The 15,373-nt window shown below is 40.8% G+C and overlaps 1 protein-coding gene across 1 annotated transcript in view; it reads left to right on the forward strand.

The window, feature by feature from the left end:
• Positions 1-12,180, forward strand: part of UBE2S (ubiquitin conjugating enzyme E2 S) — a 32,136-nt gene extending 19,956 nt beyond the window's left edge. The window contains exons 2-4 of the mRNA XM_087713915.1: positions 657-804; positions 1,532-1,722; positions 9,045-12,180. Coding sequence (XP_087570041.1) covers positions 657-804; positions 1,532-1,722; positions 9,045-9,335 — 630 coding nt within the window. The 3' untranslated portion in view covers positions 9,336-12,180. The remainder of the gene's footprint in view (positions 1-656; positions 805-1,531; positions 1,723-9,044) is intronic.
• The last annotated feature ends 3,193 nt before the right edge of the window (positions 12,181-15,373 follow it).

Genomic DNA, 15,373 nt, shown 5'->3' on the forward strand with positions numbered 1-15,373 from the left:
TCCCCCTCATTTTTCTGTACCACTTTCTCTCTGCTTCCATTTTCTTGCATTTGCAGTAGACAACTGGAGTTGAGAGTTTATTCTTGATAGACATTTGAACAGTCAATTTCTGTAAGATTGCAGGTTGCCTATTCCTATCTTAGATAGACAAGGAACTCAGGAGCAAGTAGTCCCAGTATCCGTTCTAATAAGTGAGTAGAATAGAGATGTTATTTCTATTGAAATGTGTTCCGCCTTCTCCTATGCAGAGGTGGAAGCTCTTGAATCTGTTCGTCTCACTTCATGTTTTTTTCCTTTTTATTCCTGAATTAGCCTTAACTCCTTCAAAAGCAATAAAGGACAAATCCAAATCCTAAAGAATTATCCTTAGATGGTGTATATGACTGAAAATTAAAATGAAATTTACTTGAAAAGACATCTTAAAAGTATACTTTGATCACTTAGATCAAACAGCCTTATACATTTGAATGATTAAAATGTAGATTTAAAAATATATGTAAAAGGGTTGCTGAAGAAGACATTGCTGGCCAAAACCTATTAAGTCCAAAGTAAAGATGATACAGTGTCATTTTGACCCTTGCTGCATCAAGTAAGATATTCTTTTAGATGAGAGCCACATTCTTTCTTTTATTCTCCCATCTCTCTCACTTTTTCAGAATTCCAATGTTGAAAACCTGCCTCCACATGTGATCCGGCTGGTCTACAAGGAAGTCTCCACTCTAACATCAGATCCACCTGAGGGCATCAAGGTGTTCCCCAATGAGGAGGATATTACAGACGTGCAGGTCACTATTGAAGGACCCGGTAAGAGGGGTTACTTAAAGAGGGTTCATCTTTGGGGATTTTTTTTAAAGAGTGGCATCTCAAAATTGAACAGTAGTGATTATGCTGGTCCAGTCAAAGATTCATACTGGAGAAGGCTGTCCATGTTGAATTATTGGTCAATAGGAAGGAAAAAGTTGGGTATTGGAAATGTGAGTCTTACTTAAGAAGATATTCCTCATACAGATTATATTCCTTCAGTTTATGACTGTAATGGAGCATGGCCATCGTGGTTGTAATTCATGTTGGTTGTAAAGAATCAGTCACAAAACAAACATGATTTTACTTACTTTTTTTTTCCGGTTTCATACGTTTATTTTTTATCTTTTACAAAGATATCAGGGTGTGAACAGTGTGGTACCTGAGTATCATACATTTCATACTAGGAAATTAGATTAATCACATTTGTTTCATTTAACAAGCTCATTAATTCTAATAGTAATTCACATCTTTACATTAAATTATAATCTTTCATTGTTGGGCCACCCAATATTTCAATATGTTATTTTTATACCAGTCACCCTATCTTAATTATTATTCCTTTTAAAAGGGATCTCGTGATCCCAGGAGATGGTCTGGTTGTCGAGTGCCCAAAGGGTAGTTATGTGACCAGTCTTCAAATCCGGGTCATAGGTTCATCGGAACTGCTTGTAAGTCGAGGACTATGTGTGGTGATAAGAGATCTCTTTTTCTTTTCTTCCCTTTGTAGAAGGTACTCCTTACTCTGGTGGCCTCTTCCGCATGAAGTTGATTCTTGGCAAAGACTTCCCTGCCAGTCCACCAAAAGGCTACTTCCTGACCAAAATCTTCCACCCCAATGTGGGTGCCAATGGGGAGATCTGTGTCAACGTCCTCAAGAAAGACTGGAAAGCAGAACTGGGCATCCGACATGTCCTGCTGGTAGGTAATATTTTTAAACTGGGTAGATCCCAGGATGGCAGATAGTGGACCTCAAAGTGGTGGTTATTCTTCTTAATCATGTGCACAAATCCACAGGACTATGTATACATGTAGTCCTCACTATCATAATATCCCCAAACTGCTCTCAGCGTACCAGCAAATTTTACAGAAAAATATCAAAATGTCAGAGTATCTGTCTACCCAAAACAAAATGGATCATGTGGCAAGCCAGTGACTAAAAGAGTGTAGACTCATATAGTCAGAGATGTTTAAAGCTAATAGTTTGGAAAGTCTTGACCTTGTTTGTTTGTTTATTTACTAAATTTATTTGGCCAGCCATCTCATATATGATTCTGGGTGGCTAACAATTAAAATCAATGAAAACAAAGCAAATGGCAACCAATGATGAAAAGACCTGAATGGAATAGAATAGAATAGAATTCTTTATTGGCCAAGTTTGATTGGACACAAAAGGAATTTGTCTTTGGTGCATATGCTTTCAGTGTACATAAAAAGATAAGATACATTCGTCAAGAATCATAAGGTACAAAACTTAATGATACTCATAGGGTACAAATAAGAAATCAGGAAGCAATCAATATCAATATAAATTGTAATGATGCAAGTAACAAAGTTTACAGTCCTGCAGTCATAAGTGGGAGGAGTTGAGTGATAGGAACAAGGAGAAGATTAATAGTAAAAATAGTGCATCCTTAGTGAATGGTTTGACAGTGGTGAGGAAATTATTTGTTTAGCAGAGTGATGGTGTTCGGGGAAAAAAACTGTCCTTGTATCTAGTTGTCTTAGGGTGCAGTGCTCTATAGTATCGTTTTGAGGGTAGGGGTTGAAACAATTTATGTCCAGGGTACAAGGGTTCTGTAAATATTTTCACCGCCCTCTTTTTGACTCGTGCAGCGTACAGGTCCTCAATGGAAGGCAGGTTGGCAGTAATTGCTTTTTCTGCATTTCTGATTATCCTCTGAAGTCTGTGTCTGTCTTGTTGGGTTGCAGAACCAAACCAAACGGTTACAGAGGTTCAGATGAGAGACTCAATAATTCCTCTCTAGAACTGTATCAGCAGCTCCTTGGGCAGTCTGAGCTTCCTGAGTTGGCGCAGAAAGAACATTCTTTGTTTTACCTTTTTGATGACATTTTTTATGTTAGGTGTCCATTTTAGGTCTTGAGATATGATAGAATCTAGAAATAACATAATCATATAAAAATGCAGAAGGATTTGAAGCATGAAATTCATCTGAAGAGATCCACAGGCATCCCTAACCTGAAGTGTTCTGTCAGGAGGATTGGACTAAAATTTCTCCAAACCTATGTGCCAGAAGACCGATTGACAGTGATTGAAAAGATTTAATTGCAGTTATTGCTGCTCAAGGGGACCACACTAAGGTTCAGAAAGGTTCAAAACTTTTGCCACATGCCAATATGTTGCTTTTGTTCATGAATAAATATATGAACAAGTACTGGTTTAGATATTTGTTTAGTTGTCTTTATTTAGCTAGATTTGGGGCTTTTATGGAGTACAGGAACATATTTTAGGATATATTTATGTAGAAATAATGACAATTCAAAGAAGTTGGCAAACATTTAAGTGTGTATATGTATCACTTTCTTCAAAATAGCTCATGGGAAGATTTGGAATGAGCTGTTGAGGAATTCCCCTCCCCCCCCTCAAAAGTGAGTGCACCTTTAAGTGATAATGTCTAAATGGGGCCCAAAGTGTTAATATTTTGCGTGGCCATCATTATTTTCCAGCACTGCCTTAACCCTCCTGGGCATAGAGTTCATCAGAGCTTCCCAGGTTGCCACCCCCCCCATTACAACGTCACAGAGCTGGTGGATGTTAGAGACCTTGCACACCTCCACCTTCCATTTCAGGATGCCCCATAGATGCTCAATAGGGTTTAGGTCTGGAGACATGCTTGGCCAGTCCATCTCCTTTACCCTCAGCTTCTTTCGCAAGGCAGTGGTCGTTTTGGAAGTGTGTTTGGGGTCGTTATCATGTTGGAATACTGCCCTGCAGCCCAGTCTCCAAAGGGAGGGGATCATGCTCTGCTTCAGTATGTCACAGTACATGTTGGCATTCATGGTTCTCTCAATGAACTGTAGCTCCCCAGTGCTGGCAGCACCCGTGCAGCCCCAGACCATGACATTCCCACCATCATGCTTGACTGTAGGCAAGACACACTTGTCTTTGTACTCCTCAGCAAGTTATAGCAATAGCAGTTAGACTTAAATACCACTTCATAGGGCTTTCAGCCCTCTCTAAGCGGTTTACAGAGTCAGCATATTGCCCCCAACAACAATCCGGGTCCTCATTTTACCCACCTCAGAAGGATGGAAGGCTGAGTCAACCCTGAGCCAGTGAGATTTGAACTGCAGAACTGCAGTCAGCTGAAGTAGCCTGCAGTGCTGCATTTAACCACTGCGCCACCTCGGCCACCATTTAAACCAAATAAGTTTATCTTGGTCTCATCAGACCACAGGATATGGTTCCAGAAATACATGTCCTTAGTCTGCTTCAATGCAGCAAACCATTTGCAGGCTTTCTTGTGCATCATCTTTAGATGAGCATGTGACAGGCTGACCCCATCACCCTTTCAACTTCTGCAGCAATGCTGGCAGCACTCGTACATCTATTCTCCAAAGCCAACCTCTAGATATGACACTGAGCACGGGCACTCAACTTCTTTGGTCGACCATGGCAAGGCCTGAGTGGAACCTGCCCTGTTAAAATGCATATGGTCTTGGCCACCGTGCTGCAGCTCATTTTCAGGGACCTGGCAATCATCTTATAGCCTAGGTCATCTTTATGTAGAGCAATGATTTGTTTTTTTCAGATCCTCAGAGAGTTCATTGCCATGAGGTGCCATGTTGAACTTCCAGTGACCTGTATGAGAGAGTGAGAGCAATAATACCAAATTTAACACACCTGCTCCCCATTCACACTGAGACCTTGTAACGCTAACAAGTCACATGACACCAAAAACGGCTACTTGGGCCCCATTTGGACATTATCACTTCGGGGTATATTCACTTTTGTTGCCAGCAGTTTAGACACTAATGGCTGTGTGTTGTGTTATTTTGAAGGGACAGCGCATTTACACTGTTATACAACCTGTATACTCCCTACTTTACATTGTAGCCAAGTGTTATTTCTTCAGTGTTGTCACATGATAAGATATACTTTTTATTTACAAAATGTGAGGGGCTATACTCACATCTATGATGTACTACATATATTTCAAAAAATGTATAGCAAAACACTCTCTTTATTTGGGGAGTTTCGGGAGGCAGATATGATATTCTGTTTTGCCCACTTAGTTTCCAGATGAAAAAAAGCAGAGAATGGCTGTTCAGTATTTACACAGAGCTATGTGGAAGAAATAAAAAAGGAGGTCAGGGTTGCATGTGGAAAGAAGCTTTGAAATAATTTAGGAAGCGTTTTAGTTAAGAGACTTTGTATTATTGGATTAATTTATAAGATGTGTTCTGGTTAATTTTTATGCTGGTCTGGTGCATCTTTGCCTTTAGCAATGAAGGAGAGTGTAAGTGGTCTTAAACATTTCAAAATGGTGCTTCTGAGCTTTGGTAATTTGTAGATATGTTTGCATTTAATTAAACACTTAAAAGCCACACAAATAATCAACTATAAATTTGTAAGTCATTTGTAAACTGTCAGGCGTTCCTGGCGATTCAATGGTATACAAATGTAATAAATAAAGGAAAATCAATAGTCATTGGTGAACTCCATTAAGAACAGCCGACGCAGCTCGCAAAGCTTAATTCCTCAATTTTTCCTGCTGCCAGTGTGCAGCAAGACGGGGGATTTTAAAAGCTGTGTTTTGTCCTTGTCCAACTTTTATCCTGCATCTTTCAGCATACATTTCCAAGTCCTGAGTGTTCGATTCTAAAATCCCGGAGCTGAAACCAAAATATGGCCTGGGATTGTGGGATGTTGCCACTGTCTGCAAAAAGGGGAGTGTATGACCACCAAAAGTTTGAATTCAGATTTCAGGATTTGAAACTGCAGTGTTGTAGAAGTCATGATGCTCCTCACATTTGATAAGGCAAGAGAGAGAGAGAGAGAGAGAGGGCTTGTTTGAAACCGGTCAGAACTGAAGAAGCTTCTTAGTTGAGAAGCGAAACATCTTCAAGGGAAAAAACAAAGTCCATTTACCTTTTGAATAAGCACCTATGGGACAAGCATGACTTGGATGACTGAGAATTTCCATAAACATTTAACTGGTTTTTCCACAGACCGGAGGGGGGAATGCCTGCAACCCCGTGTGCTGCCTGCAACTCGTGGATGGGGCTTCACTTGTTTGCGTAGGCCAGTTTCTGGCATGCTTCAGCCTGGTGCCACTCCACAGACTGGGGGTTGGGGATCCCTGATCTATCATGTTACCTAAGTGTCTTTTCCTCAGAGAGATCGATTCTTGTGAATGTGTGCATTTGTTCCTAGTTCTGTTTTTATTCTGCAGAACCAAAAAGACACTGGGAGCTAAAATGTTAAATGTTTTTATCTTTTTTAACTCTTGCTTTTTGCTATTTGTACGGGGAAAATTGTTTTATAGAGGGAATGGAAACATTTTAAAAGTAAAATTGTGTACCCTTTTTAAAAAAAATAGTTGAGCAATCGGATTACCTTACTGTATATGGCTGTGTGTCCAATTATGCCACTGAGGTAAAGTTGTTCCAAGAGAGCAAAATAGAGTAACAAATAGTGTGCCATAGAAATTAAAAAACATGCAGCTAAATGTATTTTACACCAGTGCATCTCCATGCCATTTTATCTTTAAAAACCATCCTTGCTCCCACTACATCCATACAGTGCTTCATATGTTGCCTTTTGTGCTTTAAACCTGCCATCTTTGTCTTTTTAGAGCTCTTATCAACTTATTCTGGCTATGACTTCCTTAATCTTTCCTTTCCTCTCTAACTGAAACTTCCCTCATATACCTTGGTACCTTGATACTCAGCTGATTTGAAACTCGTCAGATTTGGCACTGAACATATTTTGTCATAAAGATTTTGTCCCAGTACTCATCATTTGTTTAGTACTCAAGGCACAAGCTAGAACTTGTCAGTGTTGGCTGCCTTGTGACTCACTACTACATTATTCCTTATAGGAAAAATTTGTTTGGAACTTACCATTCTTGATACTCATTGTGCCTTCCAGAACCAATTAACGATGAGTATAGGTAGTCCTCTATTTCTGACCATGATTGAGCTCAAAAGTTTCTGTTGGTAAGGGGGACATTTATTAAGGGAGTTTTGCCCCATTTTACAACCTTTCTTGCCATAGTTGTTATAGGTGGATCCCTGCAGGTGTTAAGTTAGTAATACGGTTGTTAACATGAATCTAGTTTCCATTGACTTTGCTTGTGGAAAGGTCACAAAAAGTGATCACACGACATTGCAGCCGTCATAAATGGGAGTCCATTGCCAGTCTCTGAGTTTTTATCACGTGACCATGGGGGATGCCGCGACAGTTGTAAATGTGAAAAATGGGATGCCACCTTTTTCAGTGCCATTGGAACTTTGAATGGTCACTAAATGAGCTGTTGTAAGTTGAGGACTACTTGGACCAAAGTGCCATTGTAGTTTGTGATTTCATCTTCATTCCCTCTGTATCACTAAACCAGTTCAGTATACTTTATTCTTTATAGATCGCTCCCTTTTATACTCAGTCCTCATCCATTCTTGATGCTATGTCTCAATCAACCACATACACGCAAACACCCATTGCACCCATCTTTTGTGTTTTTGCACTTCCATTCAATGAAAATGAGCAAAAACACTCTCAAGACACTCTCATTTTCACTTCTTTCACCAAACTTTCCTTCCTGGTGACTGGCCAGATTCTACCCACTATTTCACTACCAGCATTCACAAGCCTTTTGCCTCCAACCATTTCCCCGTCTTCAGTAAACACTCTACCAAACTAGGCAGAGTTACCTACTTGCTCATAGCTCTTCTTTTTTCTTTTTTCTTTAAAAAAAAAAAAACCATTTAAGAATAACGTGCAGTAATTTGTCTCATTTTTCTTGTCAAACATAACTGCCTTGGTTTTTGATGCATTGATTTTCGGATCAGACTCCTTGGGGTGCCATGCAGCTTCCTAGCCTTTGCTGCTGCAGATCAATTGTTCTTAGACACCCAGGCGGCCTCGTCTGCCTACACAAACGCACGTACACCCACACCCACACCCAGCACGCCTCAGAGCCTTGCCTAAACGTTCCGTGTGTATTCATTCAGGAAGTACATTGGGAACTCTGGCTTCATTGCAGTCACTACTACTATGATTTGCCGAAAGAGAAAATCTTGTTTGCGCTTCCCCTCCGCTTTACGGGTAGCACTCAGCTTACAACAGTTTATTTAGTGACCGTCCAAAGTTACAGCGGCACTGGAAAAAGTGACTTATGACCGTTTTTCACACTTAACGGCCATTGTAGATGCCTCATGGTCACATGATCAAAATTTCAACGCTTGGCAACTGACTCGCATTTATGACGGTTGCAGTGTCTTGGGGTCATGGGATCACTTTTTGCAACCCTTCTGACAAGCAAGGTCAATGGGGAAGCCAGACTCACTTAACAACTGTGTTATTAACAGCTACAGTGATTCACTTAACAACTGTGGCAAGAAAGGCCACAGTAAAATGGGGCAAAATGTACTTAACAATCATCTCGTTTAGCGAGAGAAATGTTGGGCTCAACTGTCGTCGTATGTGGAGGACTCCCTGTATAAAGCTGCATTGTGCTCCCCCAACATCAAGAGTTTTGCATTGTTTGGCCAGTGACCAAAGCCTATGTCTCTTCTTCCTCATTCCTTCAGGAGTGTGGAGGAAACCTCTCTGGTGGGGAGTCAGAAGGAAATAAGCTCATCCAGTCAGGCTGGGCCTTGGAGGGAAGGGGAGACCTGCCAGTAACTTTATCTTCCGTTGGCCCTGAACGTCTGGGTCTCACCTGAGGGTTCCTCCCTCTTCCCAAAGGAGCTTTTTCAAAAGGCAACTGGACTTTGTTTTCTCTTGAAAACGTTTCGCTTCTCATCCAAGAAGTTTCTTCAGTTCTGACTGACTTCTTTTTTTGTGACAGGCATTAATCAAATCTGGTCATTATGTGAATGCCACAGTCAGTCAGAACTGAAGAAGCTTCTTGGATGAGAAGCTAAACGTTTTCAAAGAAGAACAAAGTCCAATTGCCTTTTGTAAAAAAAAACCACCTTTGCAGCAACCATGACCAGGATGACTGAGAATCTTTCCTCTCTCTTGTAACTCTGATTTCCTTATTTTGCTCCTGCTCCAGACCATCAAGTGTTTGCTGATTCATCCCAACCCGGAATCCGCCCTGAATGAGGAAGCAGGGCGCCTCCTGCTGGAGAACTATGAGGAGTACGCTTCCCGAGCTCGGCTCCTAACTGAGATTCATGCCCAACCCTCCTCTGGCTTGCATACCAAGAACCCTGCTGAGCCTTGCTCGTCTTCGGCAGGTGCCTCCGGGGAGGGTCCCATGGCCAAGAAACATGCAGGGGACAGAGACAAGAAACTGGCTTCCAAGAAGAAAACTGACAAGAAGCGAGCTCTTCGGCGGCTTTAGGGGATTTAGCAGGGGGGTGGGGGGATTGAGGGTCTGAAACAGGCGGGTTATGGGCATTGGGGGTTCCATAGTACATTTTCAATCTCTCCTCTCTTTTTCCTCTGCCACCTTCACTTTGAGACTGCAGTCCAACTTTGTCTTGCCCTGGTCGGATTTTTCTTCTTTTCAGTTTTTAAGTTATTTAAATTATAAAAGCAGAAAAATCTATTAAATGCCTTTGTTTTCTAAGGAAGGCTCTTAATGTATGGTTGTGCCATCATATGAAGCGGGGTGGGGACCATGTCAAGGGTACCTGGTTCCTCTCCTTAAAATGAAGGCCTCCTTGTGAAGCCCAAAAGGGCAGAACTCAGTTGAGGTGGGAAGAGGTACCTTTTGCTCTTTGGAAGAAGATTGAAAAAGCTGCTGTTTTCATTTTAAGGGAAGAAAACATCAAAGGAAGGAAATTAGTATGGTTTATAAAACCATACAAGGGAGGGATATGATGACTTTTTAGATTTCACTTTATGAAATCGCTTTATACAAGATAAGGAAAATGTTTCTTCACCTAATACCTGAATCAGAAGTTTGTTGCTGTGATTTTCAGACATGTGATTTTCAGGGCAAGTATATTTATAGGGGGAGAATTATGTGTCTTAGCGACACAGGTCAAAATGGGACTCTTATGTTTAGGGGTTGTGTAGATCTTCTAGAATGTTCAGGTAAGGGGAAGCTGGAATGGCTGTTCTAGGAATATCTGCTTGGCTATATGGCAGCCTCCTGGAACTGAGCAATCTCCGTTTGTTGAAGGGTAAGTTCATGCATTTAAAACATGGGTATCTTAAGCAAAGAAAATGGTCCTCTGAGTCATTTTAGTGCAGGTGATTTTATGATAGCTCTCAGAGACGTTTCCTGAGAAATTGCTGCCAGAATTTCACATTTAAACGTTAACTTGCAATGATTAAGCTAATTTGAGAACTTGCTGGCCACAGAGGTGCAGTTTCTGTGCCAGAGGTTCAGGACAAGATGGGCAGATAGGCCTATAACACAATTGATGTTCCTATCTGTCCCATCCAATCAGCACTGAACAACATCAGGTAATGTATTCTGCTTAGGAATCTAATATTTATTGCACTTAGTTTATTTGTACAGTATTTCTGTGTCCATTCAAGACTCAACAATTCAGACCATTCGTCATTGCCTACAAGTGCCATCACAGAGCAACTCAAAATCTGCTTGCCCTTGTCTTTATCATTTTATTAACTAGTTTTTATTGATGCTTAAAAACTTTTATATAAATATTTTATGGAATTTTCCCAAAGCAGCAAGTCCATCAAAGATTTTTTTAACCTATTACTTTTCTGAAATAAATATCCCATATAAATGGAAACAAATCAATAAAATTAGAATTTCAGTACCATTTATTCAAAATAAAACAGTGTACAGGTTTAGGGTGCTGATTCTTTTGTAATGGAATAGTTTTTGAAAGAAAGAAGACCACAAGATGGATAATGTTGGGTCTCATTAGATCTAAGGAAAAACTTACCAGAGGATTGGTGCCATTCCTGAAAATTCCTCTCTTCCACATCTATCTACAGCGAAGTCACTTCAACAGTGAGAAGGGTTGCATAAAAATTCAGTAAATACCATCATGTATCGAGAGTAGAAAAAGTAAGGCTTTTGAGTCATCTTCAGTGTCAGATTGATGGTGTTTCTCACTGAGAATTCATACAATCAATGTAGGGATTTGACTTCAATTGTGTCAAGAACGTTGAGGTGATTCCCAATTTGTCCATTGGGACCTCTTCAAGTGAACAACGGTCCTGTAACTACAGAGAAACTTGGTCATTAGGCTTAAGTGTTGTATCAAGAAAGGAGTACCTTGCCAATTCAAGATGGGTTCCTTTCCAGAGGAACACAATGTTCCCTTGATCAGGTTCATTTGCATGGGAACTGGAGAAGCATATCAAGAAATTAAAATAAATTTTCTCACAGTTTATGCTGATGTATAATGACGAAAGTTATTTTTGCCACCAAGTTTGCAATGCTTCTCCAAAGGGACATTGCAGTGCAGGGCCAGAAATAGGCCGCTAAAATGATCTCAAAGTAGCAGCATTGGTCAAAACAATGTTGGGTTTTGGGGGGGAAATGTTTTTCTCAGTCAAATGCAGATCACTCAGTGAAAACTGAACCACCCTAGACACAAGAGGAAATGCTTTTCATGCAAAGAATGATGATGGACCCTGGGTTAAATAATTTTAAACTGAGCATATGAGATTTGGCCCTGAAATTTAGATTTGGGGGATGGAAACCAGAAGTGGTGTAGAAAGGATGATGATGCAAAGTTGGAGTTGTATGGTGAGTCTTCGCTTTTTAAAAAAATTGTCTTTGTGTTCTGTTCTGCATAGTTCCCATTTCAAAACAGCTGGAAAACTCAACCGTGGTTCAACAACCACAGAAGCTCAGAGTTCTCAAAAGCTCAAGCAGTGTGTTGTGTCCTCCAACCTAGATAGGCCTAAAAGGTAGGGAGAAATGCGAGTGGTTCTGCTATTGCTAGATCCAAAAATGTGGATATCTCTACCTTTTTCTGGAGAAACGCCTGCATTGAGACCATGATTGTTGAACTCAGAGGCCAGTAGAGGGCACTGCTGCATTTTGTGTGTTTGTGTGCGTACCTGTTTAGTGCAGTATGCATTTTGAAGCAACTAGAGGACTAGGGTTTCTACCCTGCAGCAAAGCAAAGGGGAAAATTACATTTCTTAAGAATCTGCTTACTGCTGTTTTGGAATACTCAGTATTGTTTCTCCCACAATGTACTGAACTGAACTGTACTGAATAGTACAGAAAGCATTTAGAAACACCAAGAGATCTTTAGTCCATTTCTGTTGTATCGCCTGGGGGCAACGTTTTAAGCAGCCCAGCCTCCCTTGATGGTGGGTGTGCAATGGGAGCACAGCAGGCGAGGCTTAGACCTGGGTCAGAATCCAGCTGTAACATCTACTAGCATAGGTGGAAAACATTAGAAAGTAATATAGACTTCCCTTACCCTTCATGGGTCTCACCTACACATGAATCTGCATGCACATATATAGTCTGTCCTATTATGCAGGTTCACAGCAATCGTTGACCCACTTGACAGCCAGGGAGGGAGGGGAGGTTGAGGGACAATAAAAATTACTATGAATATAAATTATGGGTTGTAATTTTTTGCATTGGAGAGTTGCATTTCTGTCAACCCCCAATTAGATGGATCAGACCAGGAAATCAACTCCGCAGGAAGACTAAAACTGCTTTGATTGTCTATAATAATTTTCCCAATCTGATTGTACTATACCTTCTGCTTCTCAGTGAATTAGGGAGAATTTCATTCATTAAGTGAATTAGGTAATGGTTCCTGCATATTTTCAATAAGTTCATCTTCCTTGTTCTCTCATTCCCTCAGAAGTCATTTTTGGGAGCTGAAGCCATGGGGAAGTGAGTCCCTAAAATCTTGAGTTCAGGATCTGAAATTTTCTTTTTGCATCTCTCCCACTAACAAAATATATATTTTAATCCTGCCCTGCACCCCCTCTTCCTTTAATGAACCTGGAACTTGAGGCTTGCTGAAATTGTTAGTACTTCTCTCCCCATTCCTTTAAAAAAAAATTAAATTTGTCCCCTGCTTTCTGAGGCCCTCAAGGCCATGTACTAGTGATGGTCAAACCCAAACTTCCTGCATGGCCCTTCAAATGTATATACTTACTATTATCTAATGGATGGACAACTATGCCCCCTTAACCTGTGTATTTTAGCTCCCAGAATTCCTGTGCGTGGCAGTCTCAGGCATTCTGGGAATTGAAGTCCCTGGGTCATAAATGAGGCATAATTGCCCACCCCTGATCTACTAATCCTGCAAAGTAGGTTAGGCTTATTCAAATTCCCCAAATGAGTTTTGCAACTGGGTGGCAGTTGAAGATACTCCCAATTCAAAAATTTTAATTTTCCCTTTTCCTTAAGTTTCACTCAATTTCAATGAAAGGTGTTTTGAGCCTGGAAGGTGCCCCTAGAATTCATTCACCTATCTTTGAGACCACAGAGTATGGAATAAATTGAAACGAGTTCTGAGTAGATTTGAATCTTGTTTGCTACATTTTGGAAATGAAACACCCATTGTTTACGCTGTCTCCTAGAGCAATTACTTGTGTTCCATTTTTAGTCATTCCACCAGGTGGCGCTTGTGGTCAAAGTAAGGAATGAAGAAGTTTTATTATATTCTTTGTAGTTTTTAAGAAATGTCATTGGTAATCTTTGGCCATATGCAAGATGAAGAGGCTGGTAGGAGTACTGGTCAGGTGGAATTTCAGAGTGGAAAGGATTGGCTGTGCCTTTTCTCTAAACCTTGTCTTATCTGACTATAACAAGCTCCTTACAACCATGTTTACTATGCACAGGTGGATTAGTGCGGATCAACTCTTAACTTGCTTACGTTTAAAACTCATTGGAAGAAGATGGGACAAGCCTGCTTACATAATCCCTGCCTTACCTACAAAATCTTTCTTCTGTAAGGACAACATAAAGCTTTGGAAAGGCCCAAATTGGGTTAGCAAATGGCATAAGTTCAGTGCCTTTAATAGCTTCAAGGGCAAAGGGAGAAGGAAAATAAAATGGGCTGGTTCTCCATGTTGAAAGTTTTACTTCATTCTAGATCCTTTAGCTGGACAAATCTAAAAAAAGACTGCCTAGATCGGGAATTTGTAACTGTAAGGAGGCAGCCATGAGCTAAGCTTTGTTTATTTGTGTCAAAATCGTCACAATTAAAATAGGGCATACTATGTCACATAAAATTTAAAATATAAAATTAAGCTGGTGAAAATAAGGCAAAACTATCCTTAATTTGTTTAGATCTGGAAAAGCTCTGCTAAATGTTGGTGGCTTCTGATCTTGCTGTGGTAGATCAAACTCAGACTGTGTGTGTGAGTGATCCAGTGGTGCCTGGGATAGTAATATTGTTGAGGGGTCAAGGATATTTGAGGGTAACCGAAAGGCATTTAAAGCAAGGAGAGGCAGAACATTGAGATCTTGTAGGTCCTTGCAGATGACGAAGCTATAATCCATTTGTGGTTATTTGGGCTCATCGAGTAGCCCAGTTTAAAGTGGAGGCGCTCCCAAGATGGGTGAAACCCCCTCCCCCAATCAAAATGTATGTTTATGTTCTGAGGAAACATATCCATATGCCTGCAGTTGGAACTGAAAAAGGTTGCATTAAAGTCTTCCTATCTTGGCCCACCCAGCCTCTGTTTGCCATCAACACAGCCTGCTGAGCTGCCCTCCACAAGACGTGATAGATCCTGATACATCTTAATCCCTTGATGCTGTTCTTGGACAGTGCTGGAAGAGGGTGGGCTAAATAGGTAATCCTTGACTTATGACCAGAATTGTGCCCAGAATTTATGTTGCTAAGTGAGTTTTGCCCCATTTTAAAAATTTTCTTGCCACCTTTGTTAAGTGAATCATTGCAATTGTTAGATTAGTCACACAGCTGTTAAGTGAATCTGGCTTCCCCGTTGTCTGCTTGTCAGAAGGTCGCAAAAGGGGATCACAGGACCCGGGACACTGCAACTGTCATAAATGCGAGTCAGTTGTCAAGCATCCAAATGTAAATCACGAGACCATGGGGATGCTGCAACGGTCATAAGAGTGAAAAAAAAGCCATGTCACTTTTTTGTAAGTGTAACTTTGTATGTGAAATTTCAGTGGTGAAATTCAAAACTTTTTACTGCCGGTTCTGTGGGCGTGGCAGGGGAAGGATACTGCAAAAATCTTCATTCCCACCCTACTCGGGCCAGCAATAGGTGGTATTTGTTGGTTCTCCAAACTACTCAAAATTTCCGCTACTGGTTCTCCAGAACCTGTCAGAACCTGCTGAATTTCACCCCTGGTATGGTCCCTAAATGAACTGCAATAAGTTGAGGGCTACATGTAATGCCTTAATACCAGGACAGCGAAGCAGCGTTGTCTCAATCATAGGAATGATGAGGAGACAATTCCTGTGCGGGGCACAGCACATTTGTGCCACGTTGAGA

This window comes from Thamnophis sirtalis, unplaced genomic scaffold, assembly GCF_051295495.1.
Source record: "Thamnophis sirtalis isolate CommonGarterSnake01/CBP01778 unplaced genomic scaffold, rThaSir2_p1.2 scaffold_4, whole genome shotgun sequence".
Taxonomy (NCBI): domain Eukaryota; kingdom Metazoa; phylum Chordata; class Lepidosauria; order Squamata; family Natricidae; genus Thamnophis; species Thamnophis sirtalis.